The 15,258-nt window shown below is 32.3% G+C and overlaps 1 protein-coding gene across 1 annotated transcript; it reads left to right on the forward strand.

The window, feature by feature from the left end:
- Positions 1-12,396: 12,396 nt before the first annotated feature.
- LOC129233800 (gastrula zinc finger protein xLCGF3.1-like) lies at positions 12,397-13,824 on the forward strand. Its single transcript, XM_054867775.1, has one exon. It carries the CDS (start codon positions 12,535-12,537, stop codon positions 13,636-13,638), a length of 1,104 nt encoding a protein of 367 aa, XP_054723750.1. The 5' UTR covers positions 12,397-12,534; the 3' UTR covers positions 13,639-13,824.
- The last annotated feature ends 1,434 nt before the right edge of the window (positions 13,825-15,258 follow it).

Here is a 15,258-nt window from a genome sequence, read left to right on the forward strand (position 1 = left end):
TTGTTCAACCTGAAAAATTATATTCTGAGTATTTAAATTTATTTAAAGTGGTTTTCGATATTTTAAAGTGTTTCCCCTAGGGCCTGTCTAGGACTAAATGAAAAGAGTGGGCGCCGGGAACATAGTGCACTGAGCATATTTGGTGCCAGGAACATTGGGCACTGAGCATATTGGGTGCCAGGAACATTGAGCACTGAGCATATTGGGTGCCAGGAACATTGGGAACAATGTGCTTGGTGCCCAATATTCCTGGCATCCAATGTTCCCCAATCTTCCTAGACCGTGTTTAGAAGGTTCCTGCCCATTTCATGTTAACGTTTCATGTGCTCTTCTTGCCCCTTGAAGTTAAAAAACAAAACTACATCACAAAAGCAAACTTTTTTTTTCTTTTTTAAAATGGCGAAGATTCACTCAAGTTTTGCCTTGAATTCTAACTCCTTTATTTCACATCTCCAAAGCAGAATACTCTACGATGTTCTGCAACGTAAAATCATTCGACCAAAATTGTTTTGCAAGTATTTCAAGCATTGTACCCACAAGCAACCTACATCACATTTTCCACAAATCGGGAGCTTAAATTAAAATAGTTTCATACAGAAGGGTTTTTTTTCTGTTTTCAGTTTTTAAAACTTTGAAATATCAGAATCTTTTCTAATCTAGAATATGAAATTTCTGCAGAAACTGCCGAATTTCTGCAAAAGTTCAAGGTAAATCTAAAGTTCCTGCAGATGACTGAACGAATTTAACATTTTTCGAGCTCTCCGCCAAATTATCATAATTTCCAAGAATTTTAGATTTTCTTCTAATTTAAAGAAGTTTGCAGAATTTGTGCAAAGTTCTATTTTGAGTTGGAAGACATATGCAGAAAATCTGCAGTTACTGCAGGTTTTCTGTAGAAACTTCACAGAAATCTAGATTTTCTACAGAAAATTTGTCTGAGTTATTCTCTCAAATTTGAAAAAAATTATGCTGCAGCTCAGGCATCTGTTCTGTGACGTACATAGCAAATTTAGTTGTATTCTGCTTTGGGGTCTCACATAGTTACTCGAATCTGATTCAAATCTAAATCTGAATGGTTTTAGCATATATCTTTTAAAACTAAACATGAAAATGTTTTTCATTATCTAAAATATATTTACTATCAAAAAATTAAAAAAGAAAAAAACTTCTTAATTGCAATCAAGAGCCTTTTTATCTGAAAGCGCCCTGCCCCTTTTTTGATATGGGGGAAACACTATTTTACAATCATTCAAACTTAATAAATTCTTTGCTATAAATTTATTTATGCATTAGTAACTGAAATTGCTATCTATTTTCTCAATAATTATTTACTTTGTATTTTAAACACTTTCTTAATTTTTCTGCGTAGTAATGTACAGTGGGGTTTTCAAAGAGAATGTGTACTTAACTGCACAACTGGGAAAGTTAATGCAAAACAATGAGAGTATAGAAATTGTTTGATCATAAGTTTTTTTTTTTTCCTGGTAAAATAAAGCTGATAAGAAAAATCTTTAAGAAGAAAAGAAAAATTAGTTGAGAAATAAAAATTTAACTATTGAAAAATTCTTGACTCTTTGTTGATATGTTGTGTATTGTTTTGTTATTTCTTGTGAGTTGTTTTTCCCCCCGATTTTCTATATTTTTGTTAATTATAAAGTAATAAATTAAAATTCTCCAATGTAATACTTGAAGTCAAACACTTCTTATCAAAGCACATTTTTAATGTCTTATTTTAAAAATTAACCTTTTTATATCTATTGAAATTTATTATTTACCCTTTAATTTTGTTCAAATTTTCTCTTCTTCACAATAAAATTGTTTGTTCATTTATAAATCAGGGGTCGATCCAGGTTTTATTTTTTGGGTCCCCATTTTGTGAAAAGGCAAAATATTTTTGTGAAATTTCATTTTTTTTTTTGTGAAAAAGCAAAATATTTTTGTGAATTTTCTTTATTTTTGTAAAAAAAGACCTTCTCGTGATTTTTTTCTTGGAAAAGATTACATTAAAGCATTTTTAGCTGTCGTATCGTTATAGAAAAGCCCTAGACAGGTTTCAGGGGTGATTGCAAGTTCTTGAAGAATACCTGAAAGCTGTCAAGAGAAAATGCGCTGGGGGAGGGGAGAAATAAGACCCTTAACATTTTATTCGTAATTTGACACATACATTACATTTATTGCTTTTTACAAATATACATATGCAAGGCACACTTTCTTAAGGTGAAAGTCTCACAACAGATTTCCTGTTTGCCCCTCTCAAATACTTTAAGAGCAATGAAAATTGCACATGCTGCTGAACGTAATAACTCCTAATAAATACAATATGAACAGACTCAAAGATATCACATATTTCTTAACACAGAAGAGAAATACTCATTATAGATTCCATGTATGTGTTTGAAAAACTTAAAAGTAATTAAAACCCAAAATAATACTGCACCAGCATTCAGCGTTTAATTTTTTGACTTTTGACGTTCTTACAGAGTAGGTATTTCGTTTAAAACTTTTGCAATTTAATGATGTTAATAAATATATAAGAAATTTTATTTGTTTGCCTCTTAACAAGGTACAGTAAACATCAAAAATGCGAAAAATTCGTTTACCATGTCCGATGTAAGGAAATCAAGATCTTCAAAACAAATAAAAATATAAAAACAGCATGTAAAATAATTTTATTTGAAGTAAAGTTATTTTAGAATTGGATTTTGAAACTCAACACAAATTAATACTAAATATATATTGCGTAATCAAAGTAAAATTTAGGATTTTCCTGAAAACAAGCTACCAATCACAAGTGTCCCTCTCCCGTCCCCCCTCTGACGCTCTCAAGCAAAAACACCTCACGCAGCAAGCAAAAAGATAAGATGGGGGAAGGTGGAAGAGGCTCCCGCATAGATGCGTACACATTTGCGGTTAAAAAATATTGTGAAAAGGCTGCCTTTTTATAATTTTTGTGAAGGGGCTGCTTTTACGACGCGGAATTTCGTGAATGGGGCCGCTTTTGCGATGGGGAATTTTGTGAATGGGGCCGCTTCTGCGACGCGGAATTTTGTGAAGGGGCCGCAAAGCGGCCCCAATTTGGCGCTGGATCGACCCCTGTAAATTATTGCTTATTTTTATTTAATATAAAGAATATTGTCGTACTCGTAATTTATTAGGTATATCTGGTAACATCGTTGTGGAAACTTATTTATATTTAAAATATTTTTACTTTATGCACTTGATACAACCAATTAGATTTCTTGATTATATCAAATTTAAGCTGCTTTTGTTGTAATACATATTGTTTTCATAAAATTATGCATAGCACTCATAACTTGAAGTTAAATGGTTTCTAATGTTTACCTTATTCATTATTTAACATACAGTGAAATCCCGTTACAACAAACTTCAAGGGACCGAAAATTCTGTTCGTTGTAACAAGAATTTTGTTGTTATGGAATTCAAATAAAGTAATGCCAGTTGAATTGGGACTGAAAATGTATTTTGTTGAAACGGAAATTTTGTTGTATTGGTATTCGTTGTAACGAAATTTCACTGTATAAGATTCCTCTGGCTCGAAAGCAAGCAAATACTGTAGCAAATAACTTTGTTATCACACCTGGCATAAAAGCGGCGATAGGATCTGGGTGGGTCACGTGGAACAGAGTGGACTCCTAGATGGAACGGATAACAAGTTTGTTTTTGTCATTGTCGGCAGTCATCTCACTAGTTCATTCACAAGTAGGGACTTAAATCACATGTAGGGAAATGTTAAAAAATAAAAAACACTAAGATGGCATTTCTGACTGTGCTAATGATACGTAGCAACAACGTTCTCGCTTTTGGACTCTCGGCAAAATGGTCGTCTTTTCTTATGGGGTCGGGGTCAAACTGTCCTGTAGCCCCACTTGCCCGAGTTATCTCGGGCATCTAAAACTAGTAAACTGCAAACATAGGGGGCTTCAGGGTACAATGCAATGCAATGTTTGCCTTTATTTTTCTTACAGTGGTGAAATTTGTTTTTGTGCACAATGGATTTGGGGGTTGTCCAGTGGTGTAGCTAAGGAGGAGCGGTCTGCCCCAGGTGGCACACTTTTATGGTGGCAATTTAACACCTTTGATTTGGAAAAAATCCAAATAAGAGAATCATACTTAAAATCTATTGAATTAAGGGTGGGGGGGACTTTCAAAATGTAAGGCTTTGGTATGATTACGAGAAGAAAAACACTACTACAGTAGGTGCCGCTTAATGTGATCACTTTGGGACAAACACAGTTTGATAACAATAACTGAAAAGAATCCAGGACACACAAAATCTTTTTTTTTTCAATCAAGAAGCATTTATTTTTACTACTGCAAATGAAAATTACAATAACTCAACTAAATGCAGATATAAATTACTAAATAAGCAGAATCTAATAGCTCTTTTTATTCCATCGACTTAACCGTCAGTCTGATGCTACAGACTTCTTTTTTTTCCCTTTTAAGAGTATAAAATCTGATTTTTGCCGCATTAACCAACTCTTTAACCACGCATCCTTTTCCCTGAGATTCGGAAATCATAATTTCAAAGCAGATTCAACTTCACCATTTTCTCCATTATGGTTTCTCTTGTTGTTTAAATTTTCTTTTTGTTTTCAATCTCATCACCAATTTTTTAACTTACTAAGAAATGGCTGAGAAATGTTTACTTATTCTACAGCATCTTTGGTTCATCATGGTCAAATTGTCAATGCAATTTAAAATTTCAATTTTTTCTTGACAGTTATTGCGCTTTTTCTCTATGGCTCAAATGTTTGATCGTTTAAAAGTGAAGTTTTTAGTGTAACTGAGCAGGAAAAAAGAAAATCTGCTTTACCGATAAGAAGGAAACTTGTTTTTCTGGAAGCTACTGTCAGGTTTTGCCTTTGTATTTCTTTTGATCGAGGAATAAAAAGGGGAAAAAATCAAAAATTTATGAAAAAGTGATAACAATAAACGAAGGCACTGATTACAATATCCAATTTTTTTAACTCGGGTTAATATACAAATGTTCTGGGACTTTTTGATTCTGAATAACATTAAACGAATGATAGCATTAACCATGATCACATTAAACAGCACCTACTGTATACAAAATTCGTGTTGTGTTCTGATGAATATATGAGAGCATAATTCCTTATTTCTCTGCCTTTACTTTAAGTTACAGACTGAAGGGGAGTCAGTGAGAACTCAAGGGATGAAAGTATTTTCAATGAGGAAGTTACCATAGATAAACGAAATGGGTTGTCCACCAGTGCCAGACTAGAGAGGGTAGCAAAATGGTCCCCTCCCTGACCCTCCCTGTTTTTGTAGGAAGTATACGGATTAAAATGTGTGTGTGTGTGTGTTTTTTTGCTCCCTTACCTTATATAAAGTTTTTAGTTATTAGTTAAATAATTTTTTGTGGAGTTAATTATGGCTCAGAGAAAAGATGGCAAATAGAGGAACCATCCCAGGTGGCCGAAACTGTAGGTACACTATTGGAGTTTTCCAGGATTTTTTAGGTTTCTTTTTGTGAAAAATCAAATAATTTAGAATTGAAAAATTTGAACATATAGTAATAGAATGCAAAACACAACATTAGAACTTTCAGTACAGGAGAGTAAGAGAGAGCTGCCAAAATTGTTATTTATCCAGATTTTGGAGTTCTTCAAATTCTGGGACTCCTTCCTTTTTATCTTTTAAAATTCTTACATAAACTAAAGGACTCAAATTTTAAGGTGAAAAAAATAAAAGACGTATTTATGGAATACCATGAAAGAAATTAGATCTTAAAAATAATATTTCAGTTTTGCTGTCCATAAATACTGCGAATTTTCCATCGGTTGATCATGTGAAAATACTTGAGCTTGATAGGAAATATAAGTGACATAACTATAAAAAAAAAACAAGTTTCAAAGTTTTAAGTACTGTCGGTCGCGCTTATTCGAATATCTTCGGTTCCAAGAAATTTTATTCGATTAAGTGGAGAAATTTTCTTTGCCTTTCTAAATTGACAATATTTGTCTTAAAACGTAATAATAATGAATCAATAGATATATAAAGGAAATAATTTAAGTTATATTGGCAAAAGGTTTTTGAAGTAAGTTAAGGAACAAAATAATTTAGCAATTAGTATGTATATTACAAGTACAAAGGAAAATTATAAAAAGTAACTTACAACTTGAGTAACGAAATCTGTTTTCGTACCTTTTTTTAGTATTCTTTTTTGAAAAAGTTCATAATAGTTTATTCGCTTAAAATGTGTATATATTTCTTTGTGTTATTTAATTTAGCTATCAAATGCTTATATATATATGTATATATATATATATATATATATATATATATATATAATGGGAAAGAAAAAAGAAATTTGGTGGAACATAGGAAATGGTTTGATTGAATATGAATGTTATTTTTCTTGCCCGTTGTCGGAGAAAAATATTACTTTATATTTTTATGTCAGTAATTTTTTGTACTTAATTTATTCAAAAAAATTCGCTGCAAAAATATTCGCGAAAGCTCACCAGTATTATTTGATTATCCAGGGAAACTTCGATTAAGCGTTAATCTTTAACATTCCGTCTATGGGAAAATATTCGGTTCCAGGAGCTTTTATTCGTATAAACAAGGTATTTGTTTATCCGTTTCCTAACAGTATATAATAATTTTTAAAAACAACAATTGATAATAGTAACCCACTATCACATTCACAAAAATTGTGATTTAAATTATAAAGCATGCAATCAACGATGATAACTTGTTTGCAAGTGACATCATATACTCTGTATTATTTGGTAATGAAGATTGAATAGGAAGGGTAGTTACGACAAAAAAAAAAACAATTATCTGGAATGTTCTGAGCCTATAACTATCCCCCATGTCTGAATTTTCCTATTTTCTGGATTGCTAAAAAAAATGCAGTTTTCTGATAGTTTATTAAACTTAAATTACAATAACAAGTAGTATAGCAAATCAAAATACTAAAAAAATACTTGCACATAAATTCAGCAGTGTTGAAAGGAAAAAGAAAACAGTTGAAAACATGAAAGGTTCACAAACAAAAAATTTTTTAACCGCATTATTATTATTATTTAGTAGCAACCATTTTAAAAAGAAAAAAAATACTGAAAGGCACTATTTTTACTAGTAGAAATGTTCAGTTTTTATACTTGTGTACAAAAAGATTTTGTTTTTGCGAATGCAACTTTTTTAAAGGGTTCATTTTTATTTTTGCAATTACAATTTTGGTTAAGTGCTGCTTTTACCAACTAATATCAATAAAGTTTTGCTTTTTAAAGCCTTTTTATTTTAATGAACTTTGGATTCCATGCTATTAACAAAGCAGAAAATTCACAAATCCAATATTTGGCGTCTTTTGTATTTGATGTAAGTTTTTGATTTCACATTGTACACAGTACAAAATTGCATCATAATTGTGTCAGTATTAATTTCTTTATTCATTATTTGAAGTGCTTGGAATTAAACTGGGAAAATCTCAGGTTTTTCAGCCTTTTTGTTAAGTTTTGGTCAAAAAATTTTATCCATCCTGTAAGTTGACCCTTGAGCTTTGAACCTCTTCTTTATACTTAACTATCTGCATTGCCTGGCTTTGCCCGGTCCACTTTGAAAATAAAAATTGTGTCAAATGACGTATATTCAACAGTCAGGCTTAAATAAATAAATAAACAAACATCATGTAAAACTTCCCTTCCAAACAATGACAGATGTTAAAATACGTCTGAAAAATTGAATGGAGAAAGATGGATTTAAAAAACGTAACCATGGAAACACAAATTAAAATAAGTTTAGGGAATTGAAAGGCGAAAGAAAATGGATAACAATTTGAATGGAAATGAGATTTTTTGAACTTGATTTAAAAAGGCTTGTAACTTTTTCTCCTTTTCAGATAGAAGCTTAGATTTTCGACCATAGGTGGAGATGGATCTGGAGTAAAAAATGTCGCTTTTTCCAATTGTGTCAAAAAGAAAACTGGGACAGCTCCTTCATTTTTTATTGATAGATTTAATGAAGAAAGTAGTGCCTAAATTTCAGCTAAGCATAAAATAATTCGAGCTAAAAATGCAAATAACTCCCGCCGTAATTAAGTTAGAGCATTGAAACAAATTGCGTAGAACGTGAAAAATTCCACCCTTTCCAACGATATGTAATATTAATATGTGCTGGTAATTTTTCACCCCCATATTTAGGAATTTATGTGAAAGTTGGGCTTAAATTGGAATAAAAAAAGAACTACTCGCCGATTTTTTTTCCGAATCGGTCTGCAAACCTTTCCGGTCCTGAAAGAAAGATACCGGGAACATTTCAGCTAGATCGACCGGGTACTTCTCGAGTTTTGTGCGTTTCCTTGAAAAATCGAGGTGAGGAAAAAAAAAATACTATAAAAAATATGTTCAGCTTAAAAATGAATATAAGTTCTATACATATCTTATTAGTATTAATAAACATTTTCATTTTGTAAAAATATTTATTAATAATTTCATTTGTCATTTTAAATAGAAAAATATTTTTTAATTACGAATAATGTTTTAAAAATTAAACTAAAACTAAGTAAGCAAACAATTAAGCAATAAGTACTGCCTCTAAACCAGTGCTAAAGAATTTACCATAGCTATTCAATAAATAAAAATTAAACTTCCTCTCTAAAAGGAACATAAAATAATTTATTTTAAAAAAATATGAACGAACCGAACCGCAGTAACAATGATTACTTCTGAATTGATTGCTTTTTGGCATATAATTAAATCCATTAATAATGACATGCCATGAATAACAAGCACATATTATATTCAATATATATATATATATATATATTTTTTTTTTTTTTTTTTTGAAAGAAGGTTACTTTTGAAATTTATTTATTTTTTTCCCTACAGTGGTTTGCTTTAGGATTGGAACTGAATGGGGAAATTTACTATTGCTTAGTTGCAAAATAAACCTCGAATTATACGGCATGCTGGAAAATTCGAATTTCCCGGCATGCTGGTCAAACCTCGCTTTTTTCCGGTGCGGGGTAATACGGTATGTAGAGATTGTTTCAATTATGTGCAAGTGTTACGATACCTATTACAGTAGAGACGTACTGAGTACTCGGTAACTACTTCGGTACTCGGCCAATACCGAGTAGTTGTAAAAAATTAAATATTGTTCAAGAAAAATTTCACAATTTATAAAAAATGGCAAGCATTGCAATCATTTACAATACAAATTTACAAGTCAAACTTAAAATGGGGCAAAAAAAGTAAGCATAGGCAATATAAATTTTTTTTATTATTAAATGGATTTTTGCTACAAACAAAAATTATTTATAAAACATATAAAAATACCGTTGCTTAAAAAATAAAACGTTAAAAGCACACATGTGCAGAAACACTGATGCAGACACGCGTTTTGGCATTACAAGGAACGCCTTTTGCAATGCTTAAAGCGCGAGCTCATGGATTTAAAGACATCCGAAGTCAGATTTTTTTGTCGGATGTCTTTACATTAATTATCACATACTTTATGCACTGAAAAAGACATTCCTTCTAACGCAGAAACACGTGTCTGCAGTGTTCCTGCACATTTGTCCTTTTAACGCTAATTTATTTGCGTTTAAAAAATTATTATTATTTGGTGAACTAGAACTATAATAGATTGATATAATCAGGGACTGATTTACGGCAGGGCATTCGGGGCCCGAGCCCGGGGCACCAAATTTCTGTCATCAAATTTTTTTTTAGGGACCAGCGTTCGGGGACTCTAACTAAAGGGAACAAAAAAAATTTGTCATTTCACAATTTTTTTTAATTAAATGAAAGCATATTAGCCAATTGTTGTGGAGAACGATCATTTTCGCTATTGAAGAGAATTAAGTGTCCTTTGCGTACTCTCATTTTTGATGGTAAATTATCTTAATTAGCTGTATTATTAATAGAAGGAATTTTGACCTAAAACTTGATTATGAGGACATTATAGATGAATTTATTACGAGAAAACAAAGGAGAAAATATATAAAGAATCATTGATGCGCAGAAAGCACATTATGATTTACCTTTACCATTTGTATCATAGTTTTTCCATCTGCAACTGTAAAAAAAAAAAATTTTAACAAGAAAACCATAAATTTATTTTAGATTTATATTAAATGATTTTTTTGAAAAACAAACATCTTAATTATTAACTTTTTTCGTATGAAATCGGTATTTTAAAGTTTTTTTTCTATCAAAATAATATCCAACACTTACCATCATATTTTTTGTGTGGGGGGGGGGGGGGCACCATATTTGTCAGTGCCGGGGCATCACCCAGGTGCGTAAATCGGCCCCTGGATATAATTTGTTTAATTCCAACTTGATAAATCATCCTTTTCCCAGCTAGCACAGGAACATTGGCCCAACGTTATCATATTACATTGGACCAGCCTCGGCACCTTACGTCGGAACGTACCTTAAAACGGTACGTCGGAAAATGGTTATCCAACGGTTGGTTATTGTTAGTTTCCAACGTTATTCTAATGTAAAATACAACAGTAAAGTAACCATTTCCAAATGTAATTTCGATGTAAAATACAACGCTTAAGGAACGTTTTCTAATGTTGTTCCAATGTAAAGTACAACAGTAAACTAACCATTTCCAAACGTAATTTCGATGCAAAAAAACAATGCTTAACCCACATTTTTTAACGTCAACGTTATTGTAGCATTTCACCGATAAAATAAGTATTACAAGGTGCTCTTAATAGAGCGAGTGTAAAGAATAATTTTTCAGTCTCATTAACACAAAATGATAAAATGGCTGAATTTGTCATACAATTTATCATTTCCCCATTATTTACAAACGTTTCAATAAAATATGAACAAAAATTAAGATATGATAATTCTTACCTTTTATTTTTCTGAGTAATTACTCGAAAATTTAATCTGCAGAAGCATACATTAGTTTCTTTATTTCTTTTTCAGGAAATATTAATTACCAGCAAGATTATTCTTAAGACAGAATAAAATTTTTGACTTTAAAATTCTGCCATTAAAAATAACCTAGCTTGTTTGAAGGTTCACTTTTGCTTTGACCTGGAATAAGAATAAAAATTAAGAAAAAAAAATAAAAATAATTTGAATTTTGACCTCTTGAATTCAAAGTTCGTTTTTCCCAGTCACGAGTGTGTGTGTGTGTGTATGTAGGCGTGTGTGTTTATGTGTAATGCGTGATTAAATTTTTGCTGGGATTTTGTTTTAAAAACTATCATATGGAAATTTGAAGTCTATACAACTAGTCTATTGAGTTCAAAATTCATCATGTGTATATCGACTGTTTTTAAATCATATTTAGTACTCGGCTTACTCGGCCAAAGTGCTACTCGGTACGTCTCTATATAACAGAAACATGCATTTTTGTTATTTTAGAAATGCGCACTTACTGTCAGTGCGCATTTTTCTAAAATATTAGTAATACTTCCAATTTTTCGGGGAATAGAGTGGTACCGAGTACCGGTAACCTTACATAACCGAATTTGCAGATAATCCATGAAATAGATAAAAGCATTGCTAGTGTGTGCAATGGGGTTTTTTTCCGAAATTTTAATAGTACTTCTTTCTGAAAGAGCATGCTTACAAACATAGGATTTAACCATTTTTCAAATAATTTGACAAAGTTTAATATTTTTTATCAATTATTTTTATCAGTGCGCAGATTGAAATTCATTTTTTCGGCTTCTGCACATGACATCACAAACGATGAAATGCCATTCACTGATGCCATTAGCGCACAGCGCAAGTGATCGTTGCCTGAGAACCTAGTTGACAGCGAAGCATAAACATTTAGAGCAGCAGTAGATTTGCCCGCCAAAACACATCACTAGTGACCATAAAGACCACGACTGATTTCCAAAATCGGACACCTAAAAAACTAATGATAATATTAGCATGAAATATCTGACGTTTTTCCCAACAAATGAACAGGCTTTTACCGGGTGTCTTTACATCCAAAAACTCACAACTTTAGTTTGAAAAATGGGTTCCGGAAAAGACTGAAACACGTGTATTAATCAATTGTTTATTTGCGCGAAAAAACGTTAAACTATTTCTTGTTTTTTCTTGGAGTGCGTTCGACGAGCACGACCGAGAGCGACCGGTTAGTTACTGACCGGTCGAATGAAACCGCCTATTGAAGTTTTAAAAAATGAACTCACTCTCTGTTTTATTACGATAATATAAATGAAATAGAGATTAAAAAGAGAACAGAAAAAAAATATCTAGATTCATTTGAACTAGAGTTCCTGATAGCATTCCAGTTTATTGTACAGTTCTTGGTACCATTTTGAAGTTTGAGACTACAACTTCGCATTTTGTTTTAACCGTACCTGTGTTTATAATGCTGCTGATGATGAATTTCTTGTTGCGTATACTACGAAAATCCTCTATGAAAAAAAAAGCGTTTGATTTCACGTCATCTAACGTGTAATAAATCGAAATTGAACAAACAGTAAGTTTTTAGAAGGTTTTTCATGTTACATAAATCGAATGTTACTGAAGTGTTTGAAATTCGTTAAATATGTATGTTGTTGATGCTGCAAAAATTGAAAACGGAGCGACAAGGCTAACCGTTGTACCTTACGTGTGTTCTATTTGCAAAAAAGCATTTTTGCAAGAAAACACATTGTTAGAGCACGTTCAAGAACACGAAGGAAAAGAAGAGTTCCATGTTCAAGAATGCGAAGGGGAAGAAGAGTTCCATAATCTACAAAATGAAGAGAGAGGAGAAGTTTTTGTTCAAGAATCAGATGACGGAACAGATGTGCATGGTGAAGAAGATAAAGAGTTTCAGGAAACTGCGCCTGAAAACTCTTCGCTAAAAAGCGATGTCAAACCTCATGCGTGTGATGAATGTGACCGAAGATTTTCTTCCAAAGCTTATCTGCAAAAACACATTTTACTCCACAATGGAGAAAAGCCTCATGCGTGCACAATTTGTCTGAAGCAGTTTGCTTTGAGAGATAACCTACAAAAGCATTACCGAGTGCACGATCCTTTGAAGCAACGGTTCTATTGCACAAACTGTGGGAAAGGTTTCACATCGAAGCAGTACTTGCAGAAACATGAACTCATTCATCAAGGGGTGAAGCCTCATGTTTGTGAAATATGTCAGAAAGCTTTCACTCTGAAAACGAACCTCAATAAGCATTACTCAACACATTCGCTGGACAAATCGAGTTTCATGTGCGACATCTGCAATAAAGGATTTTCGTCGAAAGCATATCTCGAGAAGCATCACTTGATACATGTCGGGGAGAGGCCTCACGTGTGTGGAGTATGCTTCAAAGCATTCACTTTGAAAACTAATTTGCACAAACATTATGTCACTCATACTGGTTTTAGGAAGTTTGGCTGTAACATTTGCAACAAACGTTTTAAAACGAAGGGTTCTCTTGAGACCCACTTTTTAATTCATGATAAACAACGTCCTTATACTTGTGAATACTGTCAAAAAACGTTTAAGTTGAAAAGTCTTCATGAAAAGCATGAACAAACTCATTTAGTGTCCTATTGGTCTAACAAAGGCGATTCTTCTGCGAAACAACGTATGAGTTACCCATCCATACAAAGGTTAAGTGCTGAAGGATGGCCAAATAATATGGATATTAAACAGGAACTGTAACTTTATTCCCTTTAAGCCACCAATATATCTTTATGTCAAATTAGAAAAGTGTTGAACTTGTTTTATAAATTGAATCTTTTCTTTTGAGAAGAGCACAAGTCACATTTGTTTTGAAAAATCAATCATTTAGATTGATTAAAATATTTTCTGTTTGGACATCTGAAGTGTTAGAAATAAAGTCGAATTATCGTAGTGTGGAACACTTCGCAAGTTTTCTGAATTTTTTCCCCAAGCTAAAAATGGCAAGAGTTATTTCAGCAGTGAGGTATTTTGCCAACTTGGGTTTCATGTTATGTTAATTCCTCGGTATCAAAATGAAATCTAAGTGTAATTTTTAATTACTCAAATTAATTTGCGTAAAAAGTTCCATTGAATAGATAAAGTATGCATCCAGAGTAACACAAGATCATTATAATAATTTGGACATGTTGCTCAGATTTTATAGAATGGAAGAAAAATACAAGATATGGAGGTTTTGATAAATATCAACTAGAGATGTACGGAGTACTTGGTACTCTGCCAATTTACAGGGCCTGATTACTGCACAGGCCTGGGCCTTGGGCCTCCTCTTCCTAAGGGGCCCCAAATTACTTAATGAATTATGCATAGCATTACAACTATACAAGAAATACACACATTTTAAAAACAATAGCCTTCAGGGGGCCTCCAAATTCTTGTAGGCCTTGGGCCTCACTTTTAGTTAGTCGGGGCCCTGCCAATTTACCAAGTAGGGAGAGGTGGGGCACGTTGGTCCGCTCTTTTACTTATAATTTTTTTATCTCGTCAAAAAATTTAATGATCAGTTCAATTTTCTACAATACATTTCACTAAATACTTCTCAACCCGACAGATTTTTTTGGAAGTGTTGAATTGATAAACTTTTTTTACATAAATTTTTTAACAGAACCTTGTAATGTGGACCAGCATGCCCCATGGTGTGGGGGTACGTTGGTCCGCCTGGTGGGGCACGTTGGACCGCATAACTCAAAAAGGTGTTCCCTGTAACGCCGAAACACATGTCTGCAGTAATCTGCAATTTGTGTTTTTTTGACGTTGGTATTTCTTACTTTACTTAACATTTATTATAATTTTAGTGATAAATGCTATTAAACTTTGTAGCTGCCTTATTCTCTGTAATGTGTATAGTGAAAAATATTAAGTTTAAAGATCAATATATTATATTAAATTGAATTTTTGATAAATCATCTTTATTTAAAAACAACAATAAGCATTCACCATTAGTACACAATTATTTCTTAAAAATCGAAAGAAAATCATAGAATATTGTTATAATTATTGAGATTAAAGATTTTAAAAAATATATTTTAAATTATGTGGGGTAGATTGGTTGGATCCAGTGTGCCCCACAAAGAGTGGATTAACCTACCCCACCTTCTTGGTCTGAAAAATTGATGTCATAATTTTTTTTTTTTTGGACAAAAAACAAATTGCAAAATATATTGAACTAAAGGAACTTACTTTAAGAAAGGAGTTCAAATTTTTTCCTTCAATCTTGATGAAAACCATTAAAAACCATAAAGTTAGTTTTCTGAAAATTACTCAGGACTACTGAAAAAACACTTTCTGGGATAAAATTTGTTCATTAAACTGTACCATGTG

The sequence above is a fragment of the Uloborus diversus genome, unplaced genomic scaffold (assembly GCF_026930045.1).
Source record: "Uloborus diversus isolate 005 unplaced genomic scaffold, Udiv.v.3.1 scaffold_737, whole genome shotgun sequence".
Classification (NCBI taxonomy): Eukaryota; Metazoa; Arthropoda; class Arachnida; order Araneae; family Uloboridae; genus Uloborus; species Uloborus diversus.

Coding starts and splice junctions, on each gene's coding strand:
- LOC129233800 (XM_054867775.1), top strand. CDS start 12,535: ATGTATGTTGTTGATGCTGCAAAAATTGAAAACGGAGCGACAAGGCTA.